Below are 12245 nucleotides of genomic sequence, written 5' to 3' on the forward strand. Positions count from 1 at the left end.
AGGGTGGACGGTGTAGACGAGTGACCAGCTGGGTGTCTGAGGGTGGATGGTGTAGACGAGTGACCAGCTGGGTGTCTGAGGGTGGATGGTGTGTACAGGGGGGGACAGTGTAGACATGTGACTACCCAGGTGTCTAAGAGAGACTTGTGGGTGACCTGAAACCACCCAGATGTGAGGTGGCCGGTCTGTCCATAGGGTCCTGGCCACCAGGATCCTGTACCTGGAGAACCACATCCCGGTGTCCCCACCTGTTCCGGGAGCCGGGTCTGGCTGTTCCGGGTGCCGTCCCGGCAGCCTCTGTGGGCAGCGTGTGCGGGTTCCACCCAAAGCTGCCCAGACCAAAGCGGGGGGCAGGGCGGGGGGCGTTTGGTGGCTTTTACAGAGCACAGGGGTCATGAGTGCGGGTGGAGGGGCCGCTGGGCAGATCGGGTCTCAGTGTTGGCCGGTCACGGTGACCTCTGCGCTTCGGGAGCCTCCACCGTCCCTTCCGAGGCTTCCCACCCGCCACCCCCCCTCCCCCGCCCCCCTTCGGCAGGCCCACCTGACCGCACTGTCACTGTCGGGGCTCCACATCCTGGAGACACACATAGTCCCTGGGGCTGAGCGGGCGGTGCCGAGCTCAAGGTGTCCCCAGGGTGCCCCCAAGGGGTCCGCGCCCCCCATCAGGGCCCACCTCCTCATGCGGGGCAGAGCGCCGTGGGCACCCACGTTACGGCCGGGTGCTAGCGACAATGTCAGAGCCGCCCGGGGAGTTCTCACCTCGCCGGCCAGAGTTGGCGGCCGCCTCCGTTCTGGAGCAGCGACTGTCACACCAGCGGGCCTCCCCCCAGGCTCTGGAGAGGGCCTGCGGGGTGGCCCTGGACGCACGGGGACGCTCCTAGGGAGACGGCCGCTGGGACCCTGGGGACACGTGTCCGGACCCCTCACACCTCACGTTCCACACGCCCCAGCCCTGTGCCCGAAGCCCCGGCCGGCCACCGCCGTGGCTGTGAACCCCACGCGGCGCCACCGGCCGACTCACGCCCTCGAGGTGCTTCCGCGGCTGCCCTGGCCCACGGTCCACTCCTCGGGCCGCGGCCGGCCCACGTCGGGGGAGGCTCATCGCCCCCAGGCGTCACCGGGGTCCCCTCTCCGCCCCGGGGCCCACCTCCCCCGGATTCACGCGCGAGGCCTACCTGCCGGCTTCTGCTCCGCGTCGCTGGGAGTCGCGTGTGGCTCCAGCCCGGGGCGGCGTTGCTGCCCTTGAGGCCCCGGTCGCCGCCTGACAGGCCCGCCGTCGATGGCCTGGCCTCGAGGGCGCGGCGCCGGGGCGGCCTCGGGGTGCGCCGGGGCGGCCTCGGGGTTCCCCGGGGTTCCCCTTTGCCTAACGCTGTCTGCCCGGCGCCGGGACCGTGCAGAGCGTGCTGGGCGGTACGTCCCGCAAACACGCTGAGCGAGGCAGTTCACGTTTGCAGGAGCCGCGCTTTGCCGCCTCGCGAGAAGTGGAGCGGGGCTGGCGGGGCAGAGGCTGGGCGAACCGCGGCTTGAGCGCCGCGGCTGCTGGGGGGGTGGGGGAGCCCAGCTGCCGGGGAGCGCGGAAGGTGCGGACGAGGGGGGGCGGGCGCCACAGGCCTGCGGCAGGTGAGCGAGCCGTCCTGGAGCCCCTGTGTGGCGACAGCCGGTCTAGGAGGGTCCAGGCCGCAGCGCTGGTGGGGTCTCAGGGTACAGGGTGGCCCCGCTTCCTCCAGGAGGCCGCCAGGCTGACAGCGTGACAAGCATCGCGAGGGCGAAGGGGTTGGTGGGCTGTGGTGGGCCCGCCCTTCCCCTGCCCCCTCCCTCTTGGATCCCTTCTCCACTGTCTGTGGGCGGCGGTCTTGGGTTCCCTGGCTGTCCGTCCTGCAGTCTGGCAGGGGGGACACACACCCGGCCACGAGCCCCGACAGGCTGGGCTGGAGGCCCGCGGCCACAGGGCTGTCCATCCTGATTCTCCCCACGGGACACACAAGCCGGGGCTGCAGCGGCGTCACAGGGGAGGCCTGTCCTCCGCCTCAGTGCCGGCCTGTGTGCGGCGGAGACCGAGGGGGGTCCGGGGCTTCTCTCCTCATCCTTGGCCCTTTTTCAGCAAGCCCACCAACGCCCCTGTGGGCCCAGCTGGGTGCTGTCCAGCGGAAATGCAGCGTGAGCCTGCGTGCCACTGTGAGCGTCCTGGTAGCCAGGTAAAAGCATGAAAGGAAACAGGTGCAACTAACTTGGATGCATTTTAGTTCAGGCCGCCCGCTCGGGTCCGCCTTCTTCCCTGCGAGGTGCCAGGGCTTCCTCTCAGAGCTCCAGGCCCACAGCTTGCGGGCACACCGAGGTAGGGGTCCTGGCATCGCTGTCCCCACCTCTGTATTTGGAGACGTCTAAGCTGACTCGCTCACTCTGTGGAACTGAACCAGAGAGAGCCCTTTATGCCAGCAGGAGGGTTTGCTTTGGCGCCCCTACTGGCTGGACCCCTGGGGTCCCTGTGGCCTTCATTTCCAAGGGTCCACACTCCTGCCTGTCCTTGTTCCCGTGTAGACTCGGCTTGTTCACAGGCAGATGGAGGCCAGCCAGCCTCCAGGGCAGCAGCACGGCGATCAGTGCAGACCTGCATCCTCAGGGCCTCGAGGGTCCTCCCCCCCCCCCGCCGCCCCCCCCCCCAGTGCCTACCTACTGACTGCTTTGGATTCTCTCTACCTCTGCCCCTCCCCCTCACAACTCTCTCTCTAAAACAAAAACAAAAGATTAAAAATATTCTAACACACAGTTTAAAGCCCGGAAACCCTGGGTTGCACGGCTCCCCCCGCCTCAGGCTCATTCACTTTCAGGGAGAACCACAGACAGTGGGGCCACATGGGAGCACTGGAGGGAAACACACGTATCATGTCCACCCCGTGAGTCCTGAGACGTGGCGTGGGCTGGCATCATACAGCGGCCCCCATTCGCCCACCAGAGCAACCTGGAGCCTGGGCCCTGGGCAGCTCTCTGCAGCTATAAACACGGAAGTTTAAGCTTTTGGGTTTTTATTCAATGTTTATTTATTTTTGATAGAACACAGTGGGGAGGAGAAGAGGGAAAGGGAGACACAGAATTGAAGCAGGCTCCAGGGTTCCAGCTGTCAGCACAGAGCCCGATGCGGGGCTCGAACCCACAGACCATGAGATCGTGACCTGAGCTGAAGTCAGTCGCCCACCCAGGCTCCCCGAAAGTTTAAACTTTTAAATTAATTCTTAAGTATCTAGAACACATTTCTGTTTTTTCTACACGTCAGGCAGTGGGTGGGCGTGCCCCAACCCGCCAGTCTGGGACCCCGCCTGCCCGAGGACCACACGTGTTCCCGCTTTCTGAATAGGGTCGCGCAGTGAGGGCGGCGTCCTGGGGTTCTGGCCGGGACCGTCCAATGTCAGCCTCACCGGAATCAGGAACTCGGAGAAACACAGCTGCAGGAAACGTGGAGGTTTAGGCACGTTGTTCAGCACGGTATTGTCCACAGGAGGTGTGACCCAGCAAACCTGCCTGCGCACACATGCACGTATGCAACGATACACACGATCATCTAATTCTGAGTCTGAGCGCAGCAAGGTTGACAGGAATCAGCTGGGGTCACTTTGAAGCTGGGCTGCACGAGGGAGCCTCCTGAATCCGGCCAGGTGGGGCCTCCGGGACCTCCTCTCTGGCTGCTCTCCTGACCTGCTGAGCTCAGTCCTGGCCACACCCTTATCCCACCGTGAAACCCTCACGAGTCCGCGTCCAGTCCTTCTCAGAGCAGGGTCCCCAGGAACTTGTCGAAATGCAGGTTCTCAGGCTTTCCAAGGCCAGCTGGGTAGGGCCTGGGGGTGGGCCCAGTGACCTGTGCCTCCAGCAATGACACTGAAGGTCAACAGGACAAACGCTCATCGCCGATGGATTCTAGGGCTAATCCCTCTTGGCAGCGATTCCGAGCCTCGCTGAGAAGTGCACATCTTCTGAGACCCCCAGGGATCCTGGCTCCCAGGGCCCACGAGAGCTGTGTCTGGTGCCAGATGATGCAGACGCCGTTGCCGGTGAGGAAGGAGCCGTCTTGGGGCAAATGTTACTTTCGAGGGCTTCTGACAATGCACCCTGAATGGGCACAGGATGGCTGTGGAGCACTCTCCATGGTGGGCTGGCCTCAGGGCAGCCCGGGCCCCCAAATCCTGTCTCCCCAGAAGGGAGGGGCCCAGTGAGTCAGCCTGGAGAAGAGAAAGTTGAGGAAAGTGAGGGGAGCTGGCCTCGTATTTGAGATTGCCGTGTGAGCCATGGGGGCGAGCTCTGTGTTGCAGCGAGAGCCGGTGGTGCTCACGGTAAGAAGGAGCCTGCACCCTGGCTGCAGCCGCTCCCTACTAACTCACGTCCGCGATGCCGTTAGTTTCCTGGAGCCCTTGTATTTCTTAAAAAAAAAATTTTTTTTTTAATGTTTATTTAGTTTTGAGAGAGAGACAGAGTGCGAGTGGGGGAGAGGCAGAGAGAGGGAGACACAGAATCCGAAGCAGGCTCCAGGCTCTGAGCTGTCAGTACAGAGCCTGACGCGGGGCTCGAACTCAAGAACTGTGAGATCATGACTGAGCTGAAGTCGGTAGCTTAAACAACTGAGCCCCCCAGGCGCCCCGTCCTAACACTTCTTAAGGTGGAGCGAAATCATTCTGCGAAGTAACTGACCTAAAACGTTGTATCAGTTAGTGTACAACATAATGATTTGAAATATGTGAAATAACCACCGCTAAGTTTATTTACCATCCCTCACTGGGCACACGGTGACAATTTGTTTTTGTGATGACAACATTTAAGGTCTATTCTCTTAGCAGCTTCCAAATATACAATACGGTGTTATCACCTGCAGTCGCCATGGTGTCCCTAGGACTTATTTCCCTCATAACTGGAAGTTTTGTACCATCTGATGGTCTTCACCCATTTTGCCTACTCCCCGCCCCCGTCTCTTGTAACCACCAATCTGTTCTCAGTATCTATGAGTTTATTTTACTTTATTTTTTTAGATTCCACAGATAAGTAAGATCATGCAGTATTTGTCTTTGTCTGACTTATTTCGCTTAGCGTAATACCTTCAAGGTCCCCTCCATGTCGTTGCAAATGGCAAGATGTCATTCTTTTTAGGTTTGTATATGTATATACACACTGCATCTTCTTTATCCATTCTTCTGTCAGCGGGCCCTTGGGCTGCTTCCGTATCTTGGCTACTGTAAATAATAGTGCAGTGAACACAGGAGTCAGGCATCTTTTTGAGTTACTGTTACTGTTTTCTTCAAGTAAATACCCCGTAGTGCAATTGCTGGGTTGTAGGGTGGTTCTGTTTTTAATATTCTAAGGAACCTCCACACTGTTTCCCAGAGTGGCTGCACCAGTTTGCATTCCCACCAGCAGGGCAAGAGGGTTCTCCTTTCTCCACATCCTCACCAACACCTGTTGTTTCTTGTGCTGTTGAGTTTAGTCATTCTGACAGGTGTGAAGTGGTACCTCCTTGTGGTTTTGATTTATATGTCCCTCATGATCAGTGATGTTGAGCATCTTTTCATGTGTTTGTTGGCATCTGGATGTCTTTGGAAAATGTCTGTTTAGTTCCTCTGTCCCTGTTTTAATCGAATTTTTGTTTCCTCGCTATTAGGTTTTATAAGTTCTTTACACATTTTGGATGTGAGACCCTTATTGGACGCATGATTTACAAGTATTTTTTTTCCCCATTTTGTAGGTTGATGGTTGATGGTTTCCTCTGCTCGGCGGAAACTTTTTAGTTTGATGTGGTCCCCTTGTTTATTTTGTTGTCGTTTTTGCTGTTAGTGTCAAATCCAGAAAATCCAAGATAACAATGTCAAGGAGCTTACCACCTATGTTTTCTTTTAGGAGTTTTATGGTTTCAGGTCTTACTTTCAAGTCTTTGATCGATTTCAAGTGAATTTTTGTGTATGGGGGAAGATAGGGGTCTTAGGTTCATTCTTTTCCATGCAGTTGTCCAATTTCCCAGCACCATTTACTGAAGAGACTGACCTTTCCCCCATCGTGTGTTCTTGCCTCCTTTGTCGCGAATTGACTGTATATGTGTGAGTTTATTTCTGGGGTCTCTATTCTATTCCATTGATCTATGTGTCTACTTTTATGCCAGTACCATACTATTTTTATTACTGTAGCTTTGTAATACAGATTGAAATTGGGGAATGTGATGCCTCCAGCTTGCTTCTTCTTCCTCAAGATTACTTTGGCTATTTGGGGCCTTAAGTGGTTCCATACAAATTTTAGGATGGTCTGTTTTATTTCTGTGAAGAATGCCCTTTGAATTTTGATAGGGATTGCATCAAATCTGTAGACTGCTTTAGATAATATGGACATTTTAACAATATTAATTCTTTCAATGCATAAATGTGGTATAGCTTTCCATTTGTGTCTTCAATTTTTTTTTTTTTATCAATGTCTTATCGCTTTTCACGTACAGATATCTCACCTCCTTGGTTAAATTTATTCCTGAGTATCTTATTGTTTTTCATGCAATTGTAAATGACAGTTAATTTTTCTTCTGATTGTTTATCATATCAGTATATGGAAACAACAGATTCGTGTGTATTGATTTTGTAACCTGCAACACCACTGAATTTGTTGATTAGGTGTAACGGTTTTGGGGTGGGCGTCTTCAGGGTATCCTATATAACTATCATGACATCTGCAAACAGTGACAGTTTTACTTCTTCCTTTCCAATTTTGATGCCTTGTGTGTTTCATATGGCTTGATTACTGTGGCTAGGACTTCTAGTAGTGCATTGAACAGGAGTGTTGAGACCAAATATCCCTGTCTTATTCCTGATCTTTGAGGAAGAGCTCTCAGCTTTTCACAGCTGAGTGTGACATTAGCTGTGGCCTTCTCATACATGGCCTTTATTATGCTGAGGTGTGTTCCCTCTATTCTCACTTAGTTGAAAATTTTTATCAGGCACGGATGTTGAGTTTCATCAAATGCTTTTTCTGCATCATGTATTGAGATGATGATGTGATTTTTAACCTTCATTTAGTTAATGTATCATGTTGATTTGCAGATGTTGAACTATCCGTGCATTCCGGGGATAATCCCACTTGATCATGGTGTGTGATCCTTTGAAAGTGTTGCTCAATTTTGTTTGACGATTTGAGGATTTTTTTTCTTAATTTTTTTTCAACGTTTATTTATTTTTGGGACAGAGAGAGACAGAGCATGAACAGGGGAGGGGCAGAGAGAGAGAAGGAGACACAGAATCGGAAACAGGCTCCAGGCTCCGAGCCATCAGCCCAGAGCCCGACGCGGGGCTCGAACTCACGGACCGCGAGATTGTGACCTGGCTGAAGTCGGACGCTTAACCGACTGCGCCACCCAGGCGCCCCGAGGATTTTTTAAAATCTATGTTCAGAAACCCTGGCCTGTGGGATTCTTTTCTTCTCGCGTCCTTGTCTGGCTTTGGTATGAGGGTAATGCTGGACTCAGAATGGATTTGTAAGTGTTCCCCCCACCCCTTCTTCTATTTTTTGGAAGATTTTGAGAAAGATTGGTGTTAATCCCTCCTTTGATGTTCGGTGGAATTCCCCGGTGAGGCCATCTGGTTCTGGACTTTTGTCTGCTGGAGGTTTTTGATCCCTGAGCCAATCTCCTTACTAGTAACTGGTATTCAGAGCCTCTATTTCCTCATGCCTCAGTCTTCTAAGTGATTTTCAAGTGTGCTGACAGGTTCTAAGCTTATCTGGATTCTCTGAAGCCAGTGGCCTGGACTGCTCCATGGACTTCTGAGTCAGTCCCTCCGGCTGTTACATCGCTGAGGCTGGAAGGAGGTGCAGAGGCGGACGCAGTCTCTTCTGGGGGACCGAGCCGGCTGCTGAGGAGTGGGGGGCAGGCAGCCACGTTTGAACGTCAGCAAAGGAAAGGGGATCATCCAATGGAGGGGAAGCCCCACCCAGTAGGGCCAGCCAGGGTCGCTGCCCCCACAGGGGCTCAGCTCCACTTGGCCCCCAGCACATGCACTCAGCGATTGCCCTGGCCCTGGTCCCGGCCTGAGTGACGGTGCCCCGTCCCCGCCCCTCCTCTCAGGACGTCAGTTCCTCCTGGGCCAGGTCGGTCTTCACTCCAAAACAGGAAAGGGGTTTGACCTCAAGCGGGCGTCTGCACTCTGTCACCAGAGGGCGCCAGAGGGCGGTGGAAAGACTTGAAGGCTGCAGGTTGTCGCTCCGCCTCCAACGTCCTGGGAACAGAATCAAGTCTCAGCTTTATCCTTGTGGGCCCCTGGGCCCCATCAGCCCCTCAGGGCCTTTGTGCCCGGGGCCATGGCCTGCTCAGGCCGCTCTGCTAGTTTGGAAATCAGCTTCCGGATAATGTGGATCCTGGCCGGGCAGCTATGGGCAGCAGCGGCCTGGGCACCGAGGAGGGCTGGCCAGCCTGTGCTCACCAAACACAGCCTGCCCAAAATGCTGGTGGCACGTTTTTGTTTTTCCAATATGTGAAGTTTATTGTCAAATTGGTTTTCATACAACACCCAGTGCTCATCCCAAAAGGTACCCTCCTCAATACCCATCAGCCACCCTCCCCTCCCTCCCACCCCCCATCAACCCCCAGTTTGTTGTCAGTTTCTAAGAGTCTCTTATGTTTGGGTTTCCTTCCCCCCTAACCCTTTTTTTTTTTTTTTTTTTCCCTTCCCCTCTCCCATGGGTTGGTGGCACGTTTTTTTTCAATTTCTCCGGTCCTCTTTCCCTGTAACCAGTGAGGGCGGGCTCAGCCACAGATGGCCCCGCCCCCACAGGGCCTCCTTGGTGTCTTCCCGCGCAGGCCCCGGGGCTCCATCTCTGGGGTCCCCAACCCTCGGCCCAGTGGGCCCCCAGAAGCCGTGGGTGCTGTTCTGGGCCTGCAGCTCAGGGAGGTAGATGGAGCCACATGTGGGAGTGTCCGTGGTCTAGGAAGAGTGGGGGTGGCCACGCCAGAGGACCCACAGATCAGGGTCAGTCTCTGCTTGAAGGGTGATGCACGGTGGCAGTGGGGTACCCATCGACCGACCCGGAGAGTCTGGGGACCTGGTAGCCTCCCTTTGTGTCACCTGCGTGTCCCTTTAGTGAACCCGCGGCTGCCAGCACAGCCCTGCCTGCCCCTGGCTCCGTGGACGCCCAGCCACCTGCTCAGTGTTCTCTCCGGGACACGGTTTCTCAAATGTTCCAAATCTCCAAGTCCTTCTCCCTCAACAATTCCTCCACTTTGTGTCTCCCCTCTCTCGTTCTACACAACATCCAGCTTCATCTCTGGCTTCCCTCCTCGATTCTCCCCCCCCCCCCACCCAGGCCACACCCTGGGTGGGGGGCTTCTCTCCAACTGTCACTTCCCTGGCCCCCCTAGAACACACGCAGAGGTGTGGTTTCCCTGAAGCTCCCAGCCCCACAGGTACCCGCATGGTGCTCGGGAGGGCAGCCAGCAGAGCCCACACACTTCTCAGGACCGGAGGTGGGACCTGAGGCGAGGGGCAGGGCCAGGTCCCGGAGGTGAGCGCTGTCACCTGGGACAGTGCCTTCTCCCCGCCTCCCCTGTGCCCGGGGGGGGGGGGGGGGGGGCTAGCTCTGTGTGTCTGTCTTCTCATGAGGACGCGGGTCCCCCCATTGGCTCCCTTAGCCCCAGTTACCTCCACAGACGCTCCCTGCCGCATCATCTCCAGATGTGGCCGTGGGGACCGTATTCACTCAACCGTGGTGGAAATAGGAAAGCGCTGACTCGGTGGAGGGAGATGTAGGGAGGCAGGGTCGGCGGCGGAGGGAAGTGTGTCCAGGAGAAACGGGGAGCCCTGCCGGCTGGCGGGTCCTCTGCTGGGTCCTCTGAGGGGATCTGGACTTTGTCCCAGGGCTGAGTTTCCAGATGCAGCTGGATGTCACTGGCCTACACTTAGGAGGCCACTGCCACTTGGATGGACGGATGGTGAAAGAGGCTGGGAAAAGGGAGGAAGTCAGGAAGGCAGTGTGTGGGGGGCTGGATTTGGTGCAGAGAGGGCGTGGGGGCCACCAGGGGAGCTGTGAGCCGCGGGTGGAGAGTGCAGGTCTGTGAAGCATGGGGAAGGGCGGGAGCACACCCGCACTCGGGACAGGTCCGCTGGGTCCGCAGGAGGACACGAGGTCCCAACAGAGCATGACAGAGCAGGGCCAACGGGAAGTGTCAGTACGGGTCTGTGCACACCCATCTCCACTGCAGATGGCAGGGCCCTTCGGAGCACACACGCGGGGTCACCTTCCAGTGGGTCAGCATGGGGAACACCCCCCTCCTCCAGGTCCTGGGCCAGCCTCCAGGGAGTGGAGCCCTGTGTCCTTTCTTGGGGCGTGGGGGGCATGGGGAACCACCCCGTCCTCCTGATCTGGGGCCCGACCCCCCCGGGGGATCGTAGCCCTGTGTCCCTGGCACAGGGGACCCGGGGAACCACACCCTGGCCCCCTCATCCTGGGCCAGGCTCCAGAGACACGGAAGCTGAACCTGGACCAGCCCAGGCTGGGTGCAGGTGATGGGCCAGAGGGACGAGTGTGGTGTGAACAGATCCCGCACGGGACAAGAGTCACCGAGCTCACGGAAAAAAAGAAGGCCGGCCTCTTTCTTGCTGTCCAAACTCGTTCCTGACGGGACCAACACCCGCAGGACCAGGAGGACTTGGCAAAAGCTGAGTCTGTGGTTAGGATCAGGGATGGACCCTGACCTGCGTCTCACTGAGCACCGGTGGTACTCTGGGGTCTTCGGTGCCGTGCACATTTCTTGCCTATAAAAATAAAATCAATTGCATTCTGCTTCACTTTTAAAAAGGAAGAATCTGGGAAATGTTATCCAGTCGCACGAACGGAGTCACTCCTCTGCTGGCTCTCACCCTCCTGCCCTCCTTTGTGTGTCCTTGCTGCCTCCAGCCAACCTCACTGACCGGATGTCACCAGGCCCAGAGCCCAGCTCTCCCCACCCGCCCACATTCCCAGCTCCTCCGCCGTCTCCATCACAAAGGAAGCTCAGGCATCGAATCTGGTCGAGGCCGAGGGGTCTCGCCCTGCTTCAGGGTCCTCGTCTGTGGGGCAATATGAGCGTCCGCCCCAAATACCGCCGCGGCTCCTTAACCACTGCAAGCTGGCGCCCGCGCCGTGGCTTCTAGCGTCAGAGCGTGCTCCTCCGTGGCCGAAGCCCCCAGCCCGGGCCCCGCACGTTTCTGCTTCAGTTGTGACACAGCGTCTGCTCCCCCGCCCCCTTGAAAGGAAGCAGGCACGCGCCTCACCGTGACCTTCATCAGAAGGGCCATGCGTCACCCAAGGGCGAACACTGAAAAGCTGGTTCCTGATTCTCCGCGTTCTTTCTTCCCGACTGGACCTGCGGCCTGCCTGAGACCAGGCGCCAGGAATGAGGCCCGTGGGGGTCGGAGGCCACCGCAGGCGACTCGTGTGAGACTCCGGGCTTGGGCGTGTGTGTTACACAGCACGGCCAGTCCGTCCTGACAGCACGCAGAGGCGGTCTCCCCGATGTGTCTCTGACCTGGAGCCCTCCTGCCCCCTTCGAGGTGATGCTACTGGCAGGAAGGAGGGAGGAGTGGGCCGGGAAGGACAGCACAGACGTCCATTGTTGTGGGGTGGGGGCGGGGGCAGGACTGCAAGGCTGGTGACGGCTTGGCTCCTGGGAGCCTTCGGGACACCGGGCTCCCGGTGTCCAGACTGGCCAGGTCTGACCGCGCAGGAATGCGGCCAGTGCGTTTGTAGCTCTGGGTTTGTGGCCCCGCAAGACCGCAGAAGCCGGCGGGAAGCAGGCTGCCCCGGGAGTGTGCACGGCCGCCTGCAGCTGCCCCTCGGCTCGGCTCCGTGCGCTCCCACCGGCAGGTGCGGTTCTGGAGGCCACGCCCCCGAGCCACCGGCTTTCCCGCGCCCACAGCGCCTCGTCCCCACTTACCCGGCAGTAGATGACGTTTGCCAGCTATCGCCGGGTGCTCAGGGGGGCTAGCAGCTGGGTAAATCCCACAGAATGAGGAGAAAAGGGATCAGCAACGAATTATAAAAACAACCTCTTCATTGAGTTGCTCTTGTTCAACTGTGCGCATCAGCTCTGGGCGGGGAAAACCTCCGAGTTCCGTGAACCGAACCAGCCCCTGCAGTCCCGAAGTGGAAAGGAACACAGTTTGCCCCGTGCAGAGCTTGCGGGCAGAGCGAGGCCGCGCATGCGCGCTTCCTGCGGTCCTGCCGGAAACTCTGCGGGAGGCCGCTGCGGGCCGCGCGCCGGG

General features: G+C 57.5%; 1 protein-coding gene and 1 long non-coding RNA gene across 6 annotated transcripts in view; both read right to left on the minus strand.

Annotated features, from left to right (window-relative positions):
* Nucleotides 1-2351, minus strand: part of LOC121014608 (translation initiation factor IF-2-like) — a 9188-nt gene extending 6837 nt beyond the window's left edge. Inside the window, exons 1-2 of the mRNA XM_040450956.1 lie at nucleotides 2229-2351; nucleotides 1176-1662 (exon numbers count right to left, since the gene is read on the minus strand). Coding sequence (XP_040306890.1) covers nucleotides 1176-1662; nucleotides 2229-2351 — 610 coding nt within the window. The remainder of the gene's footprint in view (nucleotides 1-1175; nucleotides 1663-2228) is intronic.
* An 816-nt stretch (nucleotides 2352-3167) lies between these two features.
* Nucleotides 3168-12245, minus strand: part of LOC121014909 (uncharacterized) — a 9678-nt gene continuing 600 nt past the window's right edge. Inside the window, exons 1-4 of one of the 5 annotated variants that reach the window (XR_005783506.1) lie at nucleotides 11918-12239; nucleotides 11256-11543; nucleotides 9645-9944; nucleotides 3168-4211 (exon numbers count right to left, since the gene is read on the minus strand). This is a non-coding gene — a long non-coding RNA (uncharacterized LOC121014909). Of the gene's footprint in view, nucleotides 4212-5171; nucleotides 5214-7673; nucleotides 8226-8673; nucleotides 9945-11255; nucleotides 11544-11917; nucleotides 12240-12245 lie in introns of those variants that run through there. The other 4 variants (XR_005783507.1, XR_005783505.1, XR_005783504.1 and 1 more) reach the window with 4 other exon arrangements.

This window comes from Herpailurus yagouaroundi, unplaced genomic scaffold, assembly GCF_014898765.1.
Source record: "Herpailurus yagouaroundi ecotype Mexico unplaced genomic scaffold, PumYag 203, whole genome shotgun sequence".
Classification (NCBI taxonomy): domain Eukaryota; kingdom Metazoa; phylum Chordata; class Mammalia; order Carnivora; family Felidae; genus Herpailurus; species Herpailurus yagouaroundi.